We start from the raw sequence: 22273 nt of genomic DNA on the forward strand, positions 1-22273 counted from the left end.
CAGAGTGCTGGGCCCCACCCCAGAGTTTCTGACTTAGGGGTCTGGGATGGGCCCCGAGAACTGTATTTCTAACAAGTTCCTGGGTGCTGCTGCTGCTGGTCTGGGGCCCACACTTCGAGCAGCACTGCCCAAGGCAGACGGTGAGGTCCCCAGCTGCCCCACGCCCCTGGAGGTTGGCCTGGTGGGATGGGGGCTGTGCTGTGGGGTGGACATCCTACGCCAAGGCTGTCCTTACCTACCTCTCTCCAAGCCCAGGGCTCCCCGGGGTGTCTGCCCCAAAGCTGGGGAGCGGACAGGAGATCCAGGGTACAAGGAAAAGGAGAGCAGGTCCCGGCCCCCAGCATAGCCGGGACTCACCAGCTCTGATCTCGCAGGTCCTGGCCTGGTTCGAGGAGGGTGAGGAGACCACGACCGCCTTCGTGGAGCCCCTGGTCATCGTGCTGATCCTTGTCGCCAATGCCATCGTGGGCGTGTGGCAGGTGGGAGGCGCTGGGCTGGGACTGGGCCCTGGGTCTCCCGGCTGCTACCTGTGCCACCCACCTGGCACTAGAGTCCTCAAGATCCTTCTGCCTCCAGCTCCAGCCCGGGCCCCAAGGGTGTCACTCAGAGGGGGTGGCCTGCAGGGACAGCAGGGACCGACCGCCTGCCTGCCTTCTGTTGTGCAGGAACGCAATGCCGAGAGTGCTATCGAGGCCTTGAAGGAGTATGAACCTGAGATGGGCAAGGTGGTCCGCTCAGATCGCAAGGGCGTGCAGAGGATCCACGCCCGGGACATCGTCCCCGGAGACATTGTAGAAGTGGCAGGTATGCCGGGAGCCTCCTTTCCGTATGCGATGCTGGGAGCCCCATCCCGCTCTGTGCCTGCATGTCTCTGGCTGTGTATGCAGAGGGGGCGACTGTCGGGCCCCTCTGAAGCTCTTTGGCCCAAGCCCTGTTGGACAGATGAGACTGTGGGCCAGAGTGGTAGGGGTCCCCCTGAGGGATCCCAGCTCAGACGCCTGCCTTCCAGCCCCAGCCTTGGTTCCTGGGAGCCCTCCTGGCTTTCCCCAGGGGATGGTGCCCCAAGCCACCCTCAGCCAAGCCATTCTCCCCGCACAGTGGGGGACAAAGTGCCTGCTGACCTCCGTCTCATCGAGATCAAGTCGACCACGCTGAGAGTGGACCAGTCCATCCTGACGGGTGAGGCCCAGAGGCTGGGGCCCAGGGTGGGGACGGGGGCAGGGGATGGGTCTGTCTTCATGTGGGGCTTCTCATATCTGATTGCATGACCAGGTGAATCCGTGTCTGTGACCAAACACACGCATGCCATCCCAGACCCCAGAGCTGTGAACCAGGACAAGAAGAACATGCTGTTTTCTGTAAGTCCCTGGGATGCCTGGGGCTTTGCCCAGACAGTCATACTAAAAATAAGATTAATCAGTTAATGTCCTACTGGAAAGAACCTCATAGATTATTGATAATGCATGCAAATTTATAGTAATGATAATGGCTTGTGTTTACTGAAGGCTGTGTGCCCGGCCTGTTTTAAGCCTTTTACACATACTAGTTTAATTAATCCTTACAACAAACCTTTGAAATAAATACTCTTGTTATCTATATTCTTCAGCAAGGAAGCAGGCACAGAGATGTTAAGTAACTTGTCCAAGGTCACACAGCCAGTGAATGGCAGAGCTGGGATGTGAACTCAGACATCTTTCTCCAGAGCTTGTCTTCTCTTTTCTTCTTACCTGCTGGGATACTCTGCCTTAATTTGGGGAGAGGTAGAGCTTACCTATAATCATGCAACAGAAAACCTAGAATAAAGAGGGTTACAAAAGTGGTGGAGGAACAGTCCATTTCTTAGATGGGAAAACTAACCCACAAGGCATGAGGCCAGGTCCCCCTGGCTCTTCTCAGGGAGAGCCATGGGTGCAGCTTTGGTGAGAGACACCTACCACTGTGACCTCAGGAAGAATTAGCAAGCGATATTCACACCTGCCCAGCAACGGGCTGAAGCCAGTACAGAGTGTTTGGGGACACAAGGAATGGTTAGGTGGAGTGTTTGGGGACATAAGGAAGGGTTAGGTGGAATGTTTGGGGACACAAGGAAGGATCAGGCCAATCGGACAGTGGCCCAGGGTACCAAGTTATAAGGGGCTAGAAAAACTCCTGGAAGTGAAGAGAAACGGAGAAAGTGATGTTCACCCGGAATTCCTCTTGAGGAGCGTGGGCTGCCTAGTTGCATGGAAGCTCTGGGAAAACTGCTTTGGGGTGGGAGGGGGGCCCTGGGAGGCATGCCCAAGCGTCAGCAGTGTCACTAAGAAGCTTTCTGAGGAGGGTGGTCTGGCTGACCCCTGCACGTGGGAGGCCAGGGCTGCCACCAGCACCTGCCCTCTTGCAGCAATGCCAGCCCATCCGTTTGGAGGGGCACCGGGTTATTGGCCTCCTTGGAGCTACTGTGGCCTGGGCCTCTGTTGGACCATTTTACAGAGAAGGACAATGAGACACAAGGCTGGCTGTCCCTTATACCGGGACTTGGGGATTTTACCAGGGCCTTGGAAACATGAGCGGAGGCTCAGGTTTTCTGGATTCTTCAGTGAATATTTATGGACCGTCTTCCTAGGTTCACGGTCAGTCACACCCCTGTGTGGCTACGGAGGTTGATTCCGACTCACATTTTGGTGGGTTGGTGTCCGTGCTGTGCCAGTTGATCATGTTGTTGGTATCGGCCCTGGTGCATCCTCTGTACCAGGCCCTATGCTAGGCCCTGGGGATATGGTGATGAACCAAATCTCTGCCTTCCTAGAGCTGATACTGTCATGGGGAGGCAGCAGTGACCCAATGTACAGGTAGCTATGTAAGTCTGGAAGCACTGGTGACACGGAGAAAAAGAAAGCCGAGTAGGATAAGTGCCCTGCTCCAGCCTGAAGGAGCCAGGGGTCTTGGGCCCCAGCGGGTGCTGAGCAGCCCCTCCCCCACCCCTCCCTTGGCCAGGGTACCAATATCGCGTCGGGCAAGGCAGTGGGAGTGGCAGTGGCCACGGGCCTGCACACGGAGCTTGGCAAGATCCGCAGCCAGATGGCGGCAGTGGAGCCAGAGCGGACGCCATTGCAGCGCAAGCTGGACGAGTTCGGGCGGCAGCTGTCCCGCGCCATCTCCGTGATCTGCGTGGCCGTGTGGGTCATCAACATTAACCACTTTGCCGACCCAGCCCACGGTGGCTCCTGGCTGCGTGGCGCCGTCTACTACTTCAAGATCGCGGTGGCCCTGGCTGTGGCTGCCATCCCCGAGGGCCTCCCGGCTGTCATCACTACATGCCTGGCACTGGGCACAAGGCGCATGGCACGCAAGAACGCTATTGTGCGGAGCCTGCCCTCTGTGGAGACCCTGGGATGCACCTCGGTCATCTGCTCGGACAAGACGGGCACGCTCACCACCAATCAGATGTCTGTCTGCCGGGTGAGTGGCTGCAGCCAGCTTGATGTTGCTGTGTGAGGCTGGGCAGGCTGAACTCCCTCTCTGGGCTGCTCCCCAACCTCCTTTTTGGAGAGGGATGGAGGACAGATTCTGTGGGTTGTCTCATGGAAGGGGAGCAGGTCCAGGTTTTCATGGGGCAGGCTGAAGCAGACAACGCCTGGCTTAACACATGTCACTGGGGCCTCTGTGTCACTGTGGAGCCCTGGCCAGGTTGCTGACAGCCTATGAAGGAGTGTGTGAGCCCTGCCAGGTAGCCATAAAGGAAGCCAAGCTGGGCCTGGACCCGGGTTCTATCCTGCTCCATCATGACTCCGTGCAATTGATGCCTGTCACCAGATATGCCGGTTCCAGTGACCTGGGAAGGGCCAGGGCAGGAATTATTCATTCCCGGGCACTCGATCCCACATCCCGGGCCCACTGCCCACATGCTGCAGGGATGCTGGCTGGGACTCCAGCAGGCCTGTGGGGCAGAGGGCTCCTCCTGACCCAGCAGAAGGGAGATGGGGAGATGGGGAAGGCTGTGGGTTCCCCACCACTGTTCTCCCACCCCGGCTCCCACAGTCTGCCCTCTGGGCTTGGAAACCCAGGCCAAGTACTCTGAGACCCCAAGGCCCTGCGGAAGCCCATCAGAGGCTGCTGTAGCACTGACCTGCTAAAACCCCTGGTGGAATTTTATTTGAACAGAGTGCTCATTGACTAAAATAAAGATTTAAGCCAGGCATAGAGGTTCATGCCCATAGTCCTGGCTACCCAGAGGGCTGAGGTGGGAATCCTCCAGTTCAAATTCAGCCTGGGCAACATAGCAAAACCCCATCTCTAATAAAATTTAGATTAAAAAAATATAGATTTAAAAGCACAGTATAGAAGAGTTATAGAGGCCTTACATGCTGGGTAATGGGCTGTGTTTGTTGGGGGACTACACCCAGGATTAGGGAGAAGAGCGGGAAGGAAGGGACATTTATTGAGCACCTGCTGGGTGCTGGGTTGGCCCATTGCTTGAGAATGTGGAGCAAGGCAGTCTCCGGGAAGCAAGAACTGTCTCCCTAGCAATAAGGAATTGGGCTGCCCTTGGAGGGGTGAGCCCCTGTCCCTGAGGTGCACAGGAAAGGGCTGGGTGACCCAGCAGGCCCTGCGGGCAGGGCCTCACTCTCTGGGGACATCTCTGGACTGGAGGGACTGCACCTCAGAGGGATGTGTGGGTTTCTTCCCTTGAAGGCCAGGAATTCATCCCCTTGAAGGAGAAGGAGAGGCAGATGGACTGTGATTGCACTTTCTCCCCTCGGTACCAGTGGAGAAGCTGAGGCTCAGGTGCTTGGCCAGGTGTCACAGTGAGATGGGCAAGGACCCAGGCTTCCTGCCCAGCTCAGTGCTCCCTCAAGCTGGCAGCTGCCCCCAGAACATTGAAGAACTTGCCATAAATCCCCCAGGAGCCAGGGCAAACGGAAGAGCCAGAACTGGTCACACCTGGGCAGAGCACACAGTCCCCACCTCAGCCTGGACCTTGTACTCTTTACTACCTCCCTGGAAGGGGAGGAGGGGCTGTGCTGGTGGCTCTTGAGTAGGGGAGGGGACCTGTAGGACCCCACCCTGGGGTCAGGCCTTATTCAAGCTGGCAGTCCAGGGAAGAGGGAGGTGACTGGGTCCGCCTCAGCATGCTCCTGTGCTCCCCAGATGTTCGTGGTAGCGGAGGCCGAAGGGAGCTCCTGCCGTTTGCACGAGTTCACCATCTCGGGTACCACGTATACCCCCGAGGGCGAAGTGTGAGTGCGGGCAGGGGGGCGGGCTGACCTGTGGGCGGGGCTGTGTGGGACGGCAGAGCGGTCTGGGAGGCCTTCTGGGGGCGGGGCCGAGCGGCAGCCCCTGCCAGGGGCGGGGCCAGGGCTCCCGTACTGACTGGCCTGGGCTCTGCAGGCGGCAGGGGGAGCAGCCCGTGCGCTGCGGGCAGTTCGATGGGCTGGTGGAACTGGCGACCATCTGCGCCCTGTGCAACGACTCGGCGCTGGACTACAACGAGGTGGGCCCCCACTCCCTTTCATGACCTTTCTAGTATCTGGGCGCTCAGGACAGACCATTTTCCCAGTCTCAAAGCTCACAGAGTGGGTAGTCCTTGCCCCTTGGGAGTGTCACGCCCCAGGAGCATGGTCACCCCGGCACACCCCCCACTGCCACCCCTTGCTCCTCTTCAGACTGGTTATAGAACCCTGCCCCTCGGGCTCGTGGGCTGTGGGGGACTGCAGTGTGAGGGGCTGCAGGGCCAGGGCTACCTGGGGGAAGAGATTGCAGGGCAGGACTAGGGAGGGTGTGTAAAGCAGAAGGCACAGCCCAGAAAAGTCGCACCGTCTGTAACAGCCTGGTGTGATCTGGGCATTGAATGCCGTTCATGTGGCTGGAGCAGTGGAATGGAGCTTCCCAGACCAAGGAATTTCCCATGGCAAGCTGAGGGCAGCAGAGAGCCACTGAAGGGTTTTGAGCAGTAGAGTGACATGGTCAGATTTGCATTTGCAAAAGATCACCCAGGCTTCTGAGTGGAGAATAGAACAGACAGGACAAGACAGGAGCCAGGAAGTCCTGTGTGAGTGTCCAGGCCAGAGAGATGCTGGCCAAGCCCTGGCTGGGGCCTTGGGGAGAGGGGAGGAGGCATGGGTCCGAGAGATTTGGGAGCCAGAAGTCCTAGGAGTTGGTGACTGGTTAGGTGAAAGAGAGAAAGTAGCTCCTGGTTGCTGTCCCAGCTGGAGCTGTCACTGGAGTGGCAAACATGGGGAGAGAAGGAGTTGGCCTGGGGTCCCCAGGGAACAAGGTCCAGTAGGCAGCAATTGGACGTGTGGGCTTGGAGCTCAGGAGAGAGGTCTTGGCTGGGTTGGGCACTGGAGGTCCTGAGCACATGAAAATGGGTGGAGGCAGGACGGGTCTCAAGGAGAGTGGGTGGGAGGGAAGGAGCAGGGGGGCTCAGAAGGGGTGGCCAGGGAGGGTGGTGGAGGGCAGCAGTGATGCCAGGGGTTGGGGTAAGGGGGTGACGGCCAGTGTCACCCTGGGGCCAGACACCACGCTGACCCTGGGGCATTTGTGCTGGGAAGGGCTCTCAGGACTGTGCGAAGGAGGCTACAAGGAACTCCGGCAAAGGGAGCTCCAGGGGACAAGGAGTGAGTGAGGCTGGGGAGACCGGCTGGGGGCCGCCTGCCCCTTACTCCCTGTCCCTGGGTCCTGCCAGGCCAAGGGTGTGTATGAGAAGGTGGGAGAGGCCACGGAGACGGCTCTGACTTGCCTGGTGGAGAAGATGAACGTGTTCGACACCGACCTGCAGGCCCTGTCCCGAGTGGAGCGAGCTGGCGCCTGCAATGCGGTGAGCAGGGTTGGGGGGCTCAGGCTTCGGACTGCATGGCTGGGCCTTCTGGGGCATCTGGAGAAGGAGAGAGGAGAGCAAAGTCTTGGGAGGCTTCCAGGAGGAGGAAGGACCTCAAACCCTTAGTAATGCTTGGCTAGAGAGAAAAGCAGAAAAGGCTAAGTGTGGACAAGGGCTTGAAGTTGGGGTGCGCACAGTATGGTCTGGAAATGGCACCCAGGTAGAGGGAGGAGAGGGAGGTGGAGGCCTTGAATGCCAAGGACAGAGGAGTACAAATATCATCCCACAGAGCAAGAGGCTCTTCTTAGGACCAAGCAGCTGGGGAGAAAGCAGGCAAGGTACCGGCTCTGCCCCTCATGCCCTGACTTGCTTGGACCCCACAGGTCATCAAGCAGCTGATGCGGAAGGAGTTCACCCTGGAGTTCTCCCGAGACCGGAAGTCCATGTCGGTGTACTGCACACCCACCCGCCCCGACCCCACAGGCCTGGGCAGCAAGATGTTTGTGAAGGTGGGGCCCCTGCACAGCCAAGGTCCCGGGGGACCTGGTCCCAGTCCTCTGCAGCAGCTGCAGGAGACTGAGGGAGGTGTGAGCCCATTGTCCAGGATGAATCAGAGTAGGGGTGTTCAGCACGCTGTGGGCAACTGGGAGCAGAGTCCAGGCTTAGTGGGGATAAGCCAGACCCAGGGGAAGAGCCCTGCCCCTGGCATGGTCCCAGCTCTGGGCTGAGGGTCACCTCGGGGTCATTCATGCGCCTCTGTGGGCCTCAACATCCCCATGTGGACCACAGGGTCGGGCTGGAAGTTCTCAGAAGCCTTTTTGCCTCTGACTGGTGGTTTAGAGGTGGTTGGTGCCCACCCTTGGTGCTCCATGTTTTGGAAACTGAGTCCCAGGGAGGGAAAGAAACCAGCTCCTGTCTAGACCTCTGTCTACAGTACCTCCTGTTGCTGCTTTGAAACCTGAAGTAGGAATCCCAGCCCTAACTTTATACTGTGCTGGAGGTTTTAACCCCTTTTGAAACGAAGAGGCTTCCGTATTGGGAGCTTGGGCCACTTTTGAAAAGTTAGTGTTTGGAGTAACCTTTTGGGAGCAGGAGAAGCCATTGAAGGAACATTCAGAGGCTATCCTTGGGGCTGGGGTGAGGTCCAAAGCGAGCCCCTGAGGCTGCTGAGGGGCCTGTCACCCCCAAGACCGCCTTCCCGGGGCTGCACCCAGTACACGTTCTGCACGGTTCTTTCTGGTCCTCAGGCAGGGCCCAGTCTGCCTCCTGCTGCTGAGGCCTCTACACCATTGGAATCCCAGTCGTGCCAGGCAGGCAGGGAGGCAGGGCCTACAGGGGACGCCATTCCCACCCCTACCCCCAAAATGCTGCAGCTGGCCTTGTGAGCTGTGGGCTGATAAGGGAAGGGGACCCCTTGGTGGGTGGCTGTCCCACTGCCCCCCATTCCCTTCATGTTTTCTTACAGTGAGGTCCACTTGGTTCCCACTCTGAGCTTTCAAAGAATGGATTCTGGTCCATGCCTTGCTGTGTGTACCCTTGGGTGGCCTTTCCCCATATCTTGGTCTCAGTTTCCTCAATTTGGGCAGGGTTCTGACTGATGGATTTGCCTCCTCTCCCCCTCTCCCCACTTCTCAGGGGGCCCCTGAGAGTGTGATTGAGCGCTGTAGCTCAGTCCGTGTGGGGAGCCGCACAGCCCCCCTGACCACCACCTCCAGGGAGCAGATCCTGGCAAAGATCCGGGACTGGGGCTCAGGCTCAGACACGCTGCGCTGCCTAGCGCTGGCCACCCGGGATGCGCCCCCGAGGAAGGAGGACATGCAGCTGGACGACTGCAGCAAGTTTGTGCAGTACGAGGTGGGTGCTGGGAGCTGGGCATCTCCCTGCTGCAGATGGGCAGGTAGCAGGTCGAGGATGGGCTGAGGCCCCGCTCGCATCTGCTCCCTCCCTACAGACAGACCTGACCTTCGTGGGCTGCGTGGGCATGCTGGACCCGCCGAGGCCCGAGGTGGCTGCCTGCATCACACGCTGCCACCAGGCGGGCATCCGAGTGGTCATGATCACAGGGGATAACAAAGGCACAGCCGTGGCCATCTGCCGCCGGCTTGGCATCTTTGGGGACACGGAGGACGTGGAGGGCAAGGCCTACACAGGCCGAGAATTTGATGACCTCAGCCCCGAGCAGCAACGCCACGCCTGCCGCACCGCCTGCTGCTTCGCCAGGGTGGAGCCCACACACAAGTCCCGCATCGTGGAGAACCTGCAGTCCTTCAATGAGATCACCGCCATGGTGAGGCCAGGCTGGAGCCCGGGGAGGTGGTGGGGCGTGGGGCCACAGGGCGTGGAGAGGGCAACCCGTGCAACCCCCACCTCTGCCTCATTCTTACTTTCTCTAACATTTTATTACAAAAATATTCAAATACAAAGAAAAATTGAAATAATTTTATAGCGAGCACCTATGTAACGTCATCTAGATTCTACCGTTCACATTTGATTCTATTTGCTTTATCACGTATCCATCCATCTGTCCATCCTGCATCCAGCCTCATCCATCTTTCTTAAAATGCATTTCAGAGCAAGTGCAGACATCAGTGCATTTCACCCTCGCGTGCTTTAGGATGCATATCATTGACTAGAGAGAGATTTTGTGCATGGTTCTCTTTTTCATTTTTGAGGTAAAATTGCACTTGATGAAACGCACACATCTTGAGCGTATCATTTGGTGAACGTGGTAGCCTGCACACCATGTAATTCACACCCTTCTCAAGACAGGAAACATCGCCATCAACCCGCAGAGTTCCCTCAGGCCCCTTCCTCATCCGTCCTCTGTCCTGCACAGGCAACCGCTGCTCTGACTTTTTCCCACCACACGTTAGTTTTACTTGTCCTAGATTTTCGTATGAAGGGAATCACAGGGTGTGTAGTCTGGCTTTCTCCATTTGAGCTTTGTCTGCGTCGCTGTGGGTGTCAGTCCACATGTGACTGTGCCACAGTTCGTTTATCCATTTGCCTTTGGGTTGACATTGGTTTGGGCCCAGTTTTCCTTCTGACTCGTTCTTGACTGCCGACCTGCTCTTCAGTTCTGATCTGATTCTTGACCGCAGGCTCACCCCTGACCTGGCCTCTGTTATTAGTCTTGACCTCCAGCCTAACCCCATCCTTTACCTTGGCCTTAACCCTGACCCCTGGCCCAGGCTTGACCTGAGCACCAACCTTGACTTGACTACACCCGCAGCCTGGCTCTTGACCTTATCTTTGACCTCTGTGCTGACTTTGCCCGTGTCCTTGACATTGATTTCATTTTATTCTAACTCTTAACTCTGAGCTTAACCCTGATACGGGTCCAGTCTTGATCCCTGACATCAGCCTTGACACCTTCCCCCTGACATAGTATTTTATATTGACTTCAACTTGCATCTGGCCTCCAGCCTTGACCTTGATATCACTCCTAATGTGGACCATAACCTCTGACTTGGCCTCTAACCTTGACTTGACCTTCACCTTTACTACAGCATCTCCCTGACCCTTGACCTGGGCCATAACCTTGACCTCACCCCTGACTTGACCTCAGCTTCATCATTTAACCTCAGCTTCATCTTTTAACCTCAGCTTCATCTTTTAACCTCAGCCTCATCTTCTACCCCATGTCCAACCTGAATTTCATCTGTGCCCTCATCATTCTCCCACCCTCTCCCTACCCCATCCCATCCCATCATCTTCTCTGACCTTAGACTCCGGACTCTCCCCAACCTTGCTTTTGAGTGCACCCCTTGCCTCCCCCTCCGCCTCACCCACAGCCCAATTTCTAAGTTCATTCTTAAACCCACCATTTGTTCTGTCCAGCTGTCGGCTTCCTTGGGGACATTCCACGAGATTGGGGATGGGCTGAGTTGAGAGGGGATGAGAGGGGAGGGCAGTTGCTCAGGTGTGGCGCTACCTGACCTGGCCCACAGACTGGTGACGGGGTGAACGACGCACCAGCCCTGAAGAAAGCGGAGATCGGCATCGCCATGGGCTCAGGCACTGCCGTGGCCAAGTCGGCCGCAGAGATGGTGCTGTCAGATGACAACTTTGCCTCCATCGTGGCTGCGGTGGAGGAGGGCCGGGCCATCTACAACAACATGAAGCAATTCATCCGCTACCTCATCTCCTCCAACGTCGGCGAGGTTGTCTGGTGAGGCCCTGCGTTCCCTCCTCCCAGCCCTCTGGACCAGCTCTGTGTCCCTGAGACGGGGAACATGCCTGTTCCCAGGAAGGGGCAGCAGGGATGGGGCCCTCCAGGGTCCCACCTCAAGGTGGGCAAGGGTGAGGATACCTCTTCATCCTCCAGAGGCCCTGGTGACCTATGGATCATCTCCTAGAGCACCCCAGCACCCAAGGAGGTGCCTGAAGAGTCGCTGTCCTCCCTCCAGCCATAACATTCTTCCCACTTTCAGACTGACAAGATGAGAGAAACTGGCCCCACCCTTAGGCTGTAATGTGTCCATGTGTGTATGTGTGTTAATGTGTGTGTGCATACATGGTGTGCCTGAGAGGCATGTGTACATGTGTTTATGTGTGCATGCGTGCTTTCATGCATCTTTGGGTGGGAGTACAAACAGAAGGATGTGCCAGCATGTAATTGTGTACACACTTACGCCCCCACGGGAGACACCTGTGGGGAAGGGTGAGCACGTGTTTGCTAAACGTGTGGATTCTGCATCTCTGTACATCAGGGCAAAAATACAGGTGTTTGCTCATGTTTGTGGGATTGTGTGGCATGTGCTAGGTTTTTGCACATGTCTGATGCTTGGGCATGCCCTGTTCATGTACGTGTATGTGTGTGTGTGTGTGTGTGTGTGTTGTCTAGGGTCCAGAGCTACACTGGGGAAGGTAGGGCTGGCGGGCGTGAGGCAGAGCCGTGTACACACACCGCTCACACACATCAGAACTAGCAGAGCAAGGAGGGGCTGCTGTGGAGATAGTGAGTGATCTTCCCGGCCTGTGGTATGAGCAAGAGCTGGACCCTCCGTCTGGTGGGGGCCGGGCCTGCTGGGGGCTAGAGCCCATGACTCTGGTTCCAGCATCTTCCTCACAGCAATTCTGGGCCTGCCCGAAGCTCTGATCCCTGTGCAGCTGCTCTGGGTCAACCTGGTGACAGATGGCCTACCTGCCACGGCCCTGGGCTTCAACCCTCCAGACCTAGACATCATGCAGAAGCTGCCCCGGAACCCTCGCGAGGCCCTCATCAGTGGCTGGCTCTTCTTCCGGTATCTGGCTATTGGAGGTGAGCAGGGACCCAGCTTAGAAAGCCACAAGGTTGTCTAAGAGCTTTGTGTCAGGCTTGCAAACTGCAGAGTGTGTGGCTCAGCCTGGCTTATGCCAAAAGAAACTGTGTGGCCTCATGTAACTGAAAAGACCAGAGCTCACCTCAGGCTTCAGACAGCATCACTGGCATATTTTGGCTCTGCGTCAGCTTCATTCTCAAGCAGGCATCCCTTGCCCACTCCATGACAACCCCGAATTCAGCAGAAAAGAGAGCCTTTTTCTATACCGCTGCCTTAGTAGTAGGATAAAAGTCTCAGGCCTCTTCTCATTGGTCCAAATTGGGTCACCTGTTTGTCTCCCTAGCCAATCACTGTGGCCAAGGGTGTGGCAGGTGCTGCTTGCCAATCAGGGCCCACCACTGACAGTGAGGGTAGGTGCCTGCACACCACGCGGCTTAGAGAGGGGAGGGCCGCTCCCTGATGGGAATTCATGAAATCGCTGGGAAGGGGAAGTGGGTGCTGAAACACGATGCCATCCACTACAGCCCGTCTCCTCCTCCCTCTCTGTAGTGTACGTGGGCCTGGCCACAGTGGCTGCCGCCACCTGGTGGTTCCTGTATGATGCTGAGGGACCTCACGTCACCTTCTTCCAGCTGGTGAGCAAGCGCTGGCCAGGGAGCCTGCTGGGGTTAGACCCGAGGTAGAACTTACAGCTCGAGTTGTTGGAGTTCCAGAGGAGAGGGGTCCAGGACCCCGTGGTTGGCACAGCGTCCTTCCCTACCCCATACACATATGTAAATATCCACCACCCAAGGAGCCAAGCGCAGAAGCCTCCGGAAACCTAGAGGTACCAGCACAGCCCCCTAAGTCAGAAGAGAAGCTGCTCCCTCTCCCAATCAGTTAGGTGTGTTCCCTTTGTCAGGGGACCCCAAAAATATCAAGAGGTGAAAGGAATGGGCCCCCAAAAGGTGGGACTTCAGGCAGAGGACCAAACTGCGGAGATCAGGAGTGGAGGGGGCCTCTGTCGGGCCCTTCTCCTGCAACCAACAGATGTTTCTCGAGGATGGGCCCCACGGACCTGTTGCAGTCAGTGCCCACCAGGGGCCGGCTTAGCTCAGCACAGCTGTAGGAGCAGGTGGGGAGACCCCTCCCTGCCATCTGTCAGTCTGTCCTCTGTCCAAGCAGCCGACTCCTCTCCTTTGCTTGAAAGAGCCTTCCTGACTTAGGTTCCTTGTTTGAAGTTAGGGCTGCAGGGGTGCAGGCTGTTCTCCCTCGCAGCGTGGCTGCCTTCATTGTCTGAGCAGGGGGCAGCCCAGGAGCCACTTTCCCTGTCACCCACTACCCCTCAGGCCTGGGGGGCAGTCCCTTCTGGCGGCAATGCAGAGCCCAGGCCCCTCCCAGCCCTCGGGTCGGGAAGCTCGGCTCAGCCTGGGCTCCTCTGCTCACTTGGCTCCTGTAGGAGCAGCAGAGTGGAGGGGGTGGGGTGCCACCTTCCAGCCCTGTCCCTGCTACCATGCTTATACTAAGGATCCCAGATCTCTAAGGATGCCCCCCCCATCTCTCTTCTGAGCCCCAGCCCCATAAATTCGGCTAGATACCTCCTCTGCGATGTCCCACAGACCCATTGCAAACCCAGAGTCCCAAACCAAGTCTATCACCTTGTCCCCAAACCGCCCTCTCTTCCACCTCCATCTCGGTTCCACTGCCTGCCTGGTTACCCATGCGGGACACCGGGGAGTGATGCTAGCTAGATTCCCACCTCTCTCCCACACCCACCGCCAATCAGGTAGAACTTTCAGCTCGAGTTGTTGTTGGAATTTCAGGAAAGGGGTCCGGAGCCCCATGGTTCCAGGAAGAAGCCACCAAGAGGCGGCAGAGTGGTTAAGAGCAGGGGCCATGGAGCCTGGATCCAGTTGCCTAGGTTCACACCCTAGTTTCACCACATGCTAGCTGTGTGATTTTGGACAGGTTACTTAACCTCTCTGTGCCTTGGTTTCCTCATCTATAGAATGGATAATAATTGTTCCTACCTCATAGGGCTGTCGAGAAGATGAACTGAGTCAATACTTATAAAATACTTAGGACAGCACCTGTTGCATAATAAGCGCTATGTAAGTGTCAATTAAGTAAAAAAAAACCTAAAGGGGACCTTACAGAGTAAGGTGAATAGGAAATAGGCAGCAGGCAGACAAAGGGTAGGCAGAGCAGTGGCTTCGCTAGTAGAAATAGGCTCCGACAGGGGCTGCCATGCACCTCTGAGACAGAAGTTCCATCCCTGAGCACCTCGTTTTCTTACTATTTTTGTTTGTTTGTTTGTTTTAGAGACAGAGTCTCACTCTGTTGCCCAGGCTAGAGTAGAGTGCCATGGTGTCAGCCTAGCTCACAGCAACCTCACACTCCTGGGCTCAAGTGATCCTAACTACCTCAGCCTCCTGAGTAGCTGGGACTACAGGTATGTGCCATGATGCCTGGCTTAATTTTTGCTATTTTTAGTAGAGACAGGGTCTCGCTCTTGCTCAGGCTGGTCTCGAACTCCTGACCTCAAGTGATCCTCCCACCTCGGCCTCCCACCGTGCTAGGATTATAGGTGTGAGCCACCGTGCCCGGCCCTGAACACCTTCTAATGAACGATTTGGGAGAAATGGGCTCCGACAGGGGCTCCCACGCACCTATGAGACTGAAGTTCCCTGAGACCTGATGAACGATTCGGTCTGTAACCATGACCCGGGGCAGAATGTGTGTGCGTGACAGGTGCTCACTCATGAAACCCCAGTCTGCACTGGGCAGGGTGTTTATGACAAAAGCAACAGATGTATTGAAACATCTATGTATGATCCTGTTGCTATTGTCCTCCCTGTGTCCGTGCATAAGGATGTAAGCATGCGTGTGCCCAAGTGGGAGGTGTGTGTCCCTGTGTCTGTGTGTACATGTGTGCATAAACCATCACGATCTGGGAGGGTGGGGCCTCAGGGCTTGTGGCACAACTGCAAGAGGAGTCGTTCCTCTTGGTCACAGGGTGGGTAGAACTAGGTTCAAAGTTTAGGACATTTTCTCTGCTATACGATCCGCACCAAATAAAAACATGTGCACTTGCCCCAAATGTTGGAGCTTGAGTTTTGGGCACAACTGCTATTGTTGATTTAAAAGAGATAAGATTCTTCATCTCTTTGTTCAAATAAGAAATCTAGCCAAGCCATAGTCTTCTGTAATGTTTCTTCCTGCGTGAGAGAGAAGAGGAAGGCGTACCGTTGCCCTGTCTGCATGTATGCAGTGTGGGGAAACAGGCGTGTGGGTGCGCTTATTGGACTGACCACAGGTCAGAGGGCTGGTCATTTTACAGATATCTCTTTGGGGATTATTAATATTTTCACAGCACACAGCCCTGATTCCTAAACCCTTAGTTTAAAAAATCCCCATGTTCAGGCCATGTACAGTAGCTCACTCCTGTAATCCTAGCACTTTGGGAGGCTGAGGCCAGAGGATCGCTTGAGGTTGGGAGTTCGAGAACAGCCTGAGCAAGAGCAAGACCCCGTCTCTACAAAAAATAGAAAAATTAGCTGGGTATGGTGGTGCCTGTGGTCCCAGCTGAGGCCGGAAGATTTCTTGAACCCAGGAGTTTGAGGCTGCAGTGAGCTATGATGACACCACTGCACTCTAGCCTGGGCAACAGAGCAAGGCTCTGTCTCAAAAAAAAAAAAAAAAAAGATCTCTGTGTTCAGATTAGACACCCAAGAGCAGATTTATATCACTGGAGAGCTGAGCTGGTTAACGGTTGGGAACATTCACGCTCATCCCCATGAAGAGGAAGAGAGCAAGACAGACGTGCTCCTAAATGTCCTCAGTTCAGCCTCTTATCTCAGCGGATTCTGCAATAAGGTTTATGAGCAGAAAGAAAACTGTCCCCTGGGGTTAGAGGGGCGAAGGCCACTTCCTTTATCTGGGCCTGACAGCGTCTTATTCATTACGGAGAAACCCAGTGTTGAGGCTGCGCTCTGGCAACTCCTGAGTCTGCAGATCTGGTAGGGCTGGATTTCAGGGGCAGAAATGGAGTGCGGTGTGAGTGGAATCTTATTTAATAACCGTGAATGGGGCACCTCCTCTTCTAGCACAAAGTCGAATTCCATTCAGGCCTGAGTTTGTTGTTTGACTTCCGTGTGCATTTACTTATTCGGTGGTCTCAGTTCATGACCACCCCCACCTCCTGCACCGCAGGGCCCCAGGGTCCCATGCGCCCTCTAGGTAAAGCCCCGTCCTTCCCCAGCCCCAGGGCCCCTGCCTCTGATCCACTGAGCCCCCGCCCAGAACAGTCTACTCTTCCTGCTCTGTGCCCAGGCCTCTTCCTGGCGAGGTGCAGCCCCTGTGCCCCCCTTGCTGGCGGAGCATCCCTCCCAGGCTCCTGGGCCCCCCAGTAGGAGTGCTTTGCCCGCTGGTTGTGCTCAGGTGTGGGCCGAGGGCGGGATGAGGCTTCTCCCCTCCATCCGCCAGCCACTCCCTGCCCGGCCGCTGTCCCTGACCCCATCCCGCTGTCCTCAGAGGAACTTCCTGAAGTGCTCCGAAGACAACCCGCTCTTTGCCGGCGTCGACTGTGAGGTCTTCGAGTCACGCTTCCCCACCACCATGGCCTTGTCTGTGCTGGTGACCATTGAAATGTGCAACGCCCTCAACAGGTGGGCCGGGCGGAGGGTCCGCAGCTGGAGTTGAGGAGTGGGATCTGGGGATCCCAGGGGTCCAGGATTGGGGCCAGAGGGGTCTGGAGGGGGATTCTGAGAGACAGTGGAGGCCGGAATTGGGGTCTTAGGGACAAGGGCTGAGACTGGGGTCTGAAGAAATAGAAGGGCCCAGATTGGGTCTGAGGGACAGAGAAAGGGGTCCAAGCCCAGGACAGGCTCTTCCACACTGGTGAGCCACAGCTGGGCCTTCTGTATCCTGGCCTGAGGTGAGTGTCGTGTGCCCTTGGCAGCGTCTCGGAGAACCAGTCGCTGCTGCGGATGCCGCCCTGGCTGAACCCCTGGCTGCTGGCAGCTGTGGCCATGTCCATGGCCCTGCACTTCCTCATCCTGCTCGTGCCACCCCTGCCCGTGAGTCTCCCTGCCCCGCCCCACCCCCTCCTCCAGTCCCTGGGGAGCTGGGGACCACATGATGCCCGGACATCACAGGCCCTGGGCTGGTCGCCAGGCCTTTCTGGACCCCTCTGCAGTGAGACCACCTGCAGGACAGGCATGTGAGAGGTCTGGCTGGCCACCACCCTCCAGATGTGCCCTACCTTCAGGAGCCCCCAGAGTTGGGGGACAGAAGAGGTGGAAACCCTTGCCGAGGGGGTGCCCCAAGGCTGGGGTGGGAGGAGGACCATGCCCTTCCCCAGGGCAGAGCCCTAGCGCTTCCCAGCAGGGGGAGGGGACAAGGAAGACGCTGCAGGCAGAGGAAACTGGGCAAAGATCTGGGGGTGGGACCTCAGGGGGCGTGTTAGAAGTGCTCACCAGGAGTCCGTTGGCGTCCGGGTGGAAGAAGCGTCCGGGTGGAAGAAGCGGGTAGATGGCTGGGGCACAGGGCAGCCCTCTGAGCAGACCTCCCTTCCCTCTCGCCAGCTCATTTTCCAGGTGACCCCTCTGAGCGGGCGCCAGTGGGTGGTGGTGCTCCAGATATCCCTGCCTGTCATCCTGCTGGATGAGGCCCTCAAGTACCTGTCCCGGAACCACATGGACGGTGAGTGGGGGGCCCCAGGCCTTGCGGCGCTGCTCCCTGCTGACCTGCAGCCTGCCTGCCCGCCTGCCCCCGCTCCTGCACGGAGCCTCCCTTTCTGTGCAGAGGGAGAGGCGTTCTCGGATCACAACGCGGAGGATGTGAAGGGGCTCTGGTGGCTCTGGCCTGAGGTGTCTGTAGGGTCCTGGGCTCACTGCGCTGCCGATGGGAGCACCACTCAGGCCACGCTGCCTTGCTGTCCTCACCTGCCACCACCTCCCGCATGGTCAGGATGCTGTGGCCTGCTCTGGGCCTTGGCCTCTGACCTTTCTGCCCCTGGCCTGTCTTTATCCAGGCATTCTCAGGACAGTCTCCCAGGCCTGGAGTAGGCAGCCGCTGACCACCTCCCGGACCCCAGACCACACCGGGTTGGCCTCTTTGGTGTCACCTTGTGGGTGGGTGGAGGGGAGCGTTCTTTGTGTCTAGGCTCACAGCACCGGGTCTACTTCAGGACAGGTGTTGGGGACACAACAGCAGTGGCTAGGCGGGGAGGAACAGGTTGGGGCATGGGGTCCGTCCGCCTGGGCTCAGAGAGTGGGTGACTCTAAACCTCCCGAGAGCAAGGGAGGCAGCATCATTCTCACTGTCAGAGCTGCTCAGTGAGGGAAGAAGCAGGGGTGAGCTCCCGTCCCCGGGAATTTGCAGAGAGGCAGTGGCCATGTGGCCAGACCGCTGCGGAGGGGCCCGGCTTGGGCCAGGCAATGGCTGAGGCCAGGCCAGCTGGGTTGTTGGGGGCCACCTCTGGCAGGAATGTGTCATGGTCCCAGGGGAGGCGGGGAGGGGGGTGTGCCTGGTCACGTGCCTGTCATTCCATAGGGACTGAGCAATGGAGCTGCCCTACCACAGGTCTGTCTGTCCAGGGAGTGGCCAGACTCATGTCAGGGGCTCACCCAAGGGTGGAGGTGGGTGCTCAGCTGAAGCAAGGCCTATTGGGGTCCATGGGTGGTGTTGGGAGCTGGATTCTGTCCCCTGCACGGTTCTTTTGTGGTCTGCCTTCTGTGTCACCCCCTTGGAGTTGCAGAGGAGAGAATGGGTCTGACGCCAGAAACTGCATCCACAGGGGCCTAAGGGAAGCATCCCGTCTCCAGCCAGAGCACCAAGAAATCCTCTACCAACCTTGACCACACTCACTCACCTGCCAGGCCCCCCCTCCTGGGGACATGGGCAGCTCCGTGGCTTCTTTGTCTTCCTCAAGAGACTTCCCTAGTGGCCACAACTGCCAAGGAGCTCAGCAGATTTTGAGAAAATTTATAAAAAAGTGACAAAATTCTGGCCGGGTGTGGTGGCTCACATCTGTAATCCTAGCACTTTGGGAGGCCAAGCTGGGAGCCAGGAGTTCAAGATCAGCCTAGGCAACATAGCAAGACCCCGTCTCTACTGAAAAAATAGAAAAATTAGCTGGGTGTGGTGGCGCATGCCTGTAGTCCCAGCTACTTGGGAGGTGGAGGCAGGAGGATCCCTTGAGCCCAGGAGTTTGAGGTTGCAGTGACCTATCATGACGCCACGGCACTCTAGCCCGGGTGACAGAGTGTGACCCTGTCTCAAAAAAAGAAAAGTGACAACATTCTGCCCATGACTAAAATTCCTCAGCTGTGGAGAAAAGCTTATGTCTGGGATGCCTTTCAGCATTGGCTGCTGGACAGTGGCAGATTCCTGGGCCTCATGGCAGGAAGGAGAGGGCCCCTAGCAAGAGGGGGCAGGGTAGAAGCCCTGGGAAGGAGTAAGTCCTGCCAAGCCAGGAGTAAGGGGTGGTTTCTAGAAGATTCAGGGTTAAAGCAGAGGTTGGAAAGGATGGGATTGAACCTGGTGGAACAGGGCCAGTGAACACCACTGCAGGAACCGAGAGTGCAGGGCAGAGAGGGGAGGCCCAGAGGGTGGCAAGGGCCTTGCATGCCCAGGGAGGGACCCTGGACATTATCCTCAGGGCCGTGGGAGGCACAGGAGGGGTGTAAGCATGGGAAGGACATGTCACCCTGGAGGGCAGGCGGAAGATATGAGAGTAAAGCAGAGAGGCTGGTGAGCGGGGTTGAGCGGTCTGGGGAGGAGACAGAGTCCCAGCCCTGTTGAGCTGGTCCCAGGCAACGCCTCCATCTCCACCGTTGACCTGAGATGTTGACCATGGTCCTTTCCAGTTTGACGTGCTGGGCCGCTAGAGTGGTGTGAGGCCCACAGAACAGACATAGGCGGGGCACCTGCGTCCACATCTGAGAGGTGGGGTGGAGGGGCCCCAAGGGACGTGCTCTCTGGAAGCCCAGACAGCTCTGCGCAGTTCTGCTGCAGTCCCTTGGGCCTCCTAAAGCCAGACGGAGCGGGGGTGAGAGAGGGGACCCTTTGTGTTCTCAAGCCAGCCGGGTGGCCTTTTAGGGAAGTTTTGCTGAAGCCTGACACTGTGGCTCCCCTGTGATTTATGAGGGAGAATCGGGGGATGCAGGTCAGCCCCAGGGGGTTGAGGGGTCCTCTTGCCCCGCCTCCTGGCTCTGCCCAGGTGTGGCTGAGCAGCTGTCAGGGCTGGGCTGGGCTGGGCTGTGCAGCTGGGCTGTGCGGGCGGGGGCTGGAGACGCTGAGTGGGGCAGACCTGGGAGGATCCGGGGTACCAGGCGGACTTGGGCTTTATTCTGAGGACAGTGAGGAGCCATGAGAGGGGGTGATGGGGCGGGTTTGGGCTTTCACACGATGCCAGGGGCAGAAGGGTGTTGGGGAGGCAAGACTGGGGCTGGGGGCAGGACCAAGAGGCCTGGAGGCCTGGTGGGCAGCAGAGGACGAGACGTGGGTGAAATCAGGCTGGATTTGGAGTGGGTGGGGGAGGCTAGGCTGACTCTGATTTCTGGACGTGATGGTGGGTGGCGGTTCCCCCAAACTGAAAGCCAAGAGGAGAATATTCACTGTGGTGGGTTGGGGGTGTTGACAGAGGAATATGAACCAGGCCTGGGGGGCATCCAGGGAAGGCACCCAGGCAGCAAGAGGATACTGGGGCGGCCCCTCAGGAGGCCTGGCAGGGCTGGGGCAGACAGAGACCTGGAGCCAGGGAGGCCGTGGGACAGTGGGGCTGTTCTGGGAGTAATGGAAGGAGGAAGGGGCCGGGGAAGGGGCTGGAAGGAGTCAGCCTGGACGTGTGCTCTTACACATGCATCTTAACGTGCTCTCGGGTTTTCCTTCCAGAAGACAAGAAGCAAAAGTGAGTGCTGGGAACAGAGTGGAGTCTCCGGTGTGCACCTCAGACTGACGGTGCCCAGCATTCGCCCCCACGCCCCGCCCTGCCACCACGCTCACCCACTTGCCCACCGGGCCCTGCCGGACACACGACAGGCCCGAAGCCAGAGCTGGCAGCAGATCCAGAGCTCCAGAGCCCCTCTCCGCCCAAGTGCTCTAGCACATTCCGGAGCCCGCTCCCCCCGGCTTGGAGGCTGGGCATTTGCTTGGTGACCGGTGCCTCTGCACTGATGGAGGACTCCCGGGGGCCCTTCTTACCGGCTCTGACCTCTCCCTTAGTGCTTGGTCTGGAGCCCGGCTAGCCCTGCGGCGGCGGTCGAAGGGGGCCATGTGGGCCCAGCTGTGCACAGCAAGGGCAGGCGGCCCCGTCCACTCTGCTCTGCCTCCACAAAGTCGGCTCCTGAGAGCTTGAGCCTGTTTCTGTTTATATGTGCAGGCCCCAGGGGGTGGAAGGGTCAGACAGACGGACACAAGGCGTGGGGAGGAGGGGCAGGGCAAGGACCCCCTTTCCCAGGAGACAGGCTGGTCTGCCTGCCTCAGCTCCCTCACTTCCCGAACTCAGGTCTCCCTGCCCCACCCAAATGACGTACAGAGTCTGGATGTTGCCTGGTCTGCCAAGCAGAGGTTAGACGTGCCATCCCTGTCCCTGGTGCCTGGGACCCTGGACATCCCCCGGTCCCTGACCACCGTGCCCTTCCCCCCGGCCCGGAGGGTGGCCATCGTGCTGTCTGCACAGCTGGGTGACTGGTGGGCTCTCCTGGGCTCTCGACCTCACTTTTTGCTCCCCACAAACCCCTGTGAGCCAAAAGGATGTCACTGAGGAGGGCACTGCTCCTCCCCACCCCCGCTGGCGGAACACATCTCTGCGTGGATGGTGTCAGCTGATACAGCATCTGATGGACAGACTTTCTCTTAACTCAGCTTCTGTTCCTCTGACAAAAACTAGGTGTAGCAGAAGACAGTGAGTGGTGACTGTCTGTGTATCTTTGCCCGTCCTAGGGAGTGTACAAAGTGATTATTTTATACAGAAATCAAGAGTCACATTTTTGTCCTGGTCCCCAGAATCCCAAGTCCCCTCAGCCTGCGTTGCAGGCAAATGGTTTCCACGTTCTGCAGCCCCTTCCCCCGCTCCCTCCCATCTCTCGCAGGTTGGGTGTGGGGGTTTTTGCTTCGGCAGAGATTCTCTGCTCCTTTCCTGGGGTCGGGGGAGGTCTTAGCAGGGGCAGAGCCCTGTACCCCTCTGCTGACATGCTGTTTGGTAGGGAAATAAAGGTTGTGTGCCTGG

General features: G+C 57.6%; 1 protein-coding gene across 4 annotated transcripts in view; it reads left to right on the top strand.

Annotated features, from left to right (window-relative positions):
* The window catches only part of ATP2A3 (ATPase sarcoplasmic/endoplasmic reticulum Ca2+ transporting 3), a 33317-nt gene extending 11044 nt beyond the window's left edge, over nucleotides 1–22273 (top strand). The window contains exons 4-22 of one of the 4 annotated variants that reach the window (XM_069482123.1): nucleotides 375–479; nucleotides 666–804; nucleotides 1099–1179; nucleotides 1273–1358; nucleotides 2974–3438; nucleotides 5128–5216; nucleotides 5368–5470; nucleotides 6665–6796; nucleotides 7180–7305; nucleotides 8432–8650; nucleotides 8748–9083; nucleotides 10747–10967; nucleotides 11857–12059; nucleotides 12610–12695; nucleotides 16573–16706; nucleotides 17000–17117; nucleotides 17625–17742; nucleotides 18074–18146; nucleotides 20938–22273. In XM_069482123.1, the coding sequence (XP_069338224.1) occupies nucleotides 375–479; nucleotides 666–804; nucleotides 1099–1179; nucleotides 1273–1358; nucleotides 2974–3438; nucleotides 5128–5216; nucleotides 5368–5470; nucleotides 6665–6796; nucleotides 7180–7305; nucleotides 8432–8650; nucleotides 8748–9083; nucleotides 10747–10967; nucleotides 11857–12059; nucleotides 12610–12695; nucleotides 16573–16706; nucleotides 17000–17117; nucleotides 17625–17742; nucleotides 18074–18146; nucleotides 20938–21001 (2898 nt within the window). In that variant the 3' untranslated portion in view covers nucleotides 21002–22273. Of the gene's footprint in view, nucleotides 1–374; nucleotides 480–665; nucleotides 805–1098; nucleotides 1180–1272; nucleotides 1359–2973; nucleotides 3439–5127; nucleotides 5217–5367; nucleotides 5471–6664; nucleotides 6797–7179; nucleotides 7306–8431; nucleotides 8651–8747; nucleotides 9084–10746; nucleotides 10968–11856; nucleotides 12060–12609; nucleotides 12696–16572; nucleotides 16707–16999; nucleotides 17118–17624; nucleotides 17743–18056; nucleotides 18147–20937 lie in introns of all 4 variants that reach the window. The other 3 variants (XM_069482124.1, XM_069482125.1, XM_069482126.1) reach the window with 3 other exon arrangements.

The sequence above is a fragment of the Eulemur rufifrons genome, chromosome 9 (genome assembly GCF_041146395.1).
Source record: "Eulemur rufifrons isolate Redbay chromosome 9, OSU_ERuf_1, whole genome shotgun sequence".
In the NCBI taxonomy this organism is placed as follows: domain Eukaryota; kingdom Metazoa; phylum Chordata; class Mammalia; order Primates; family Lemuridae; genus Eulemur; species Eulemur rufifrons.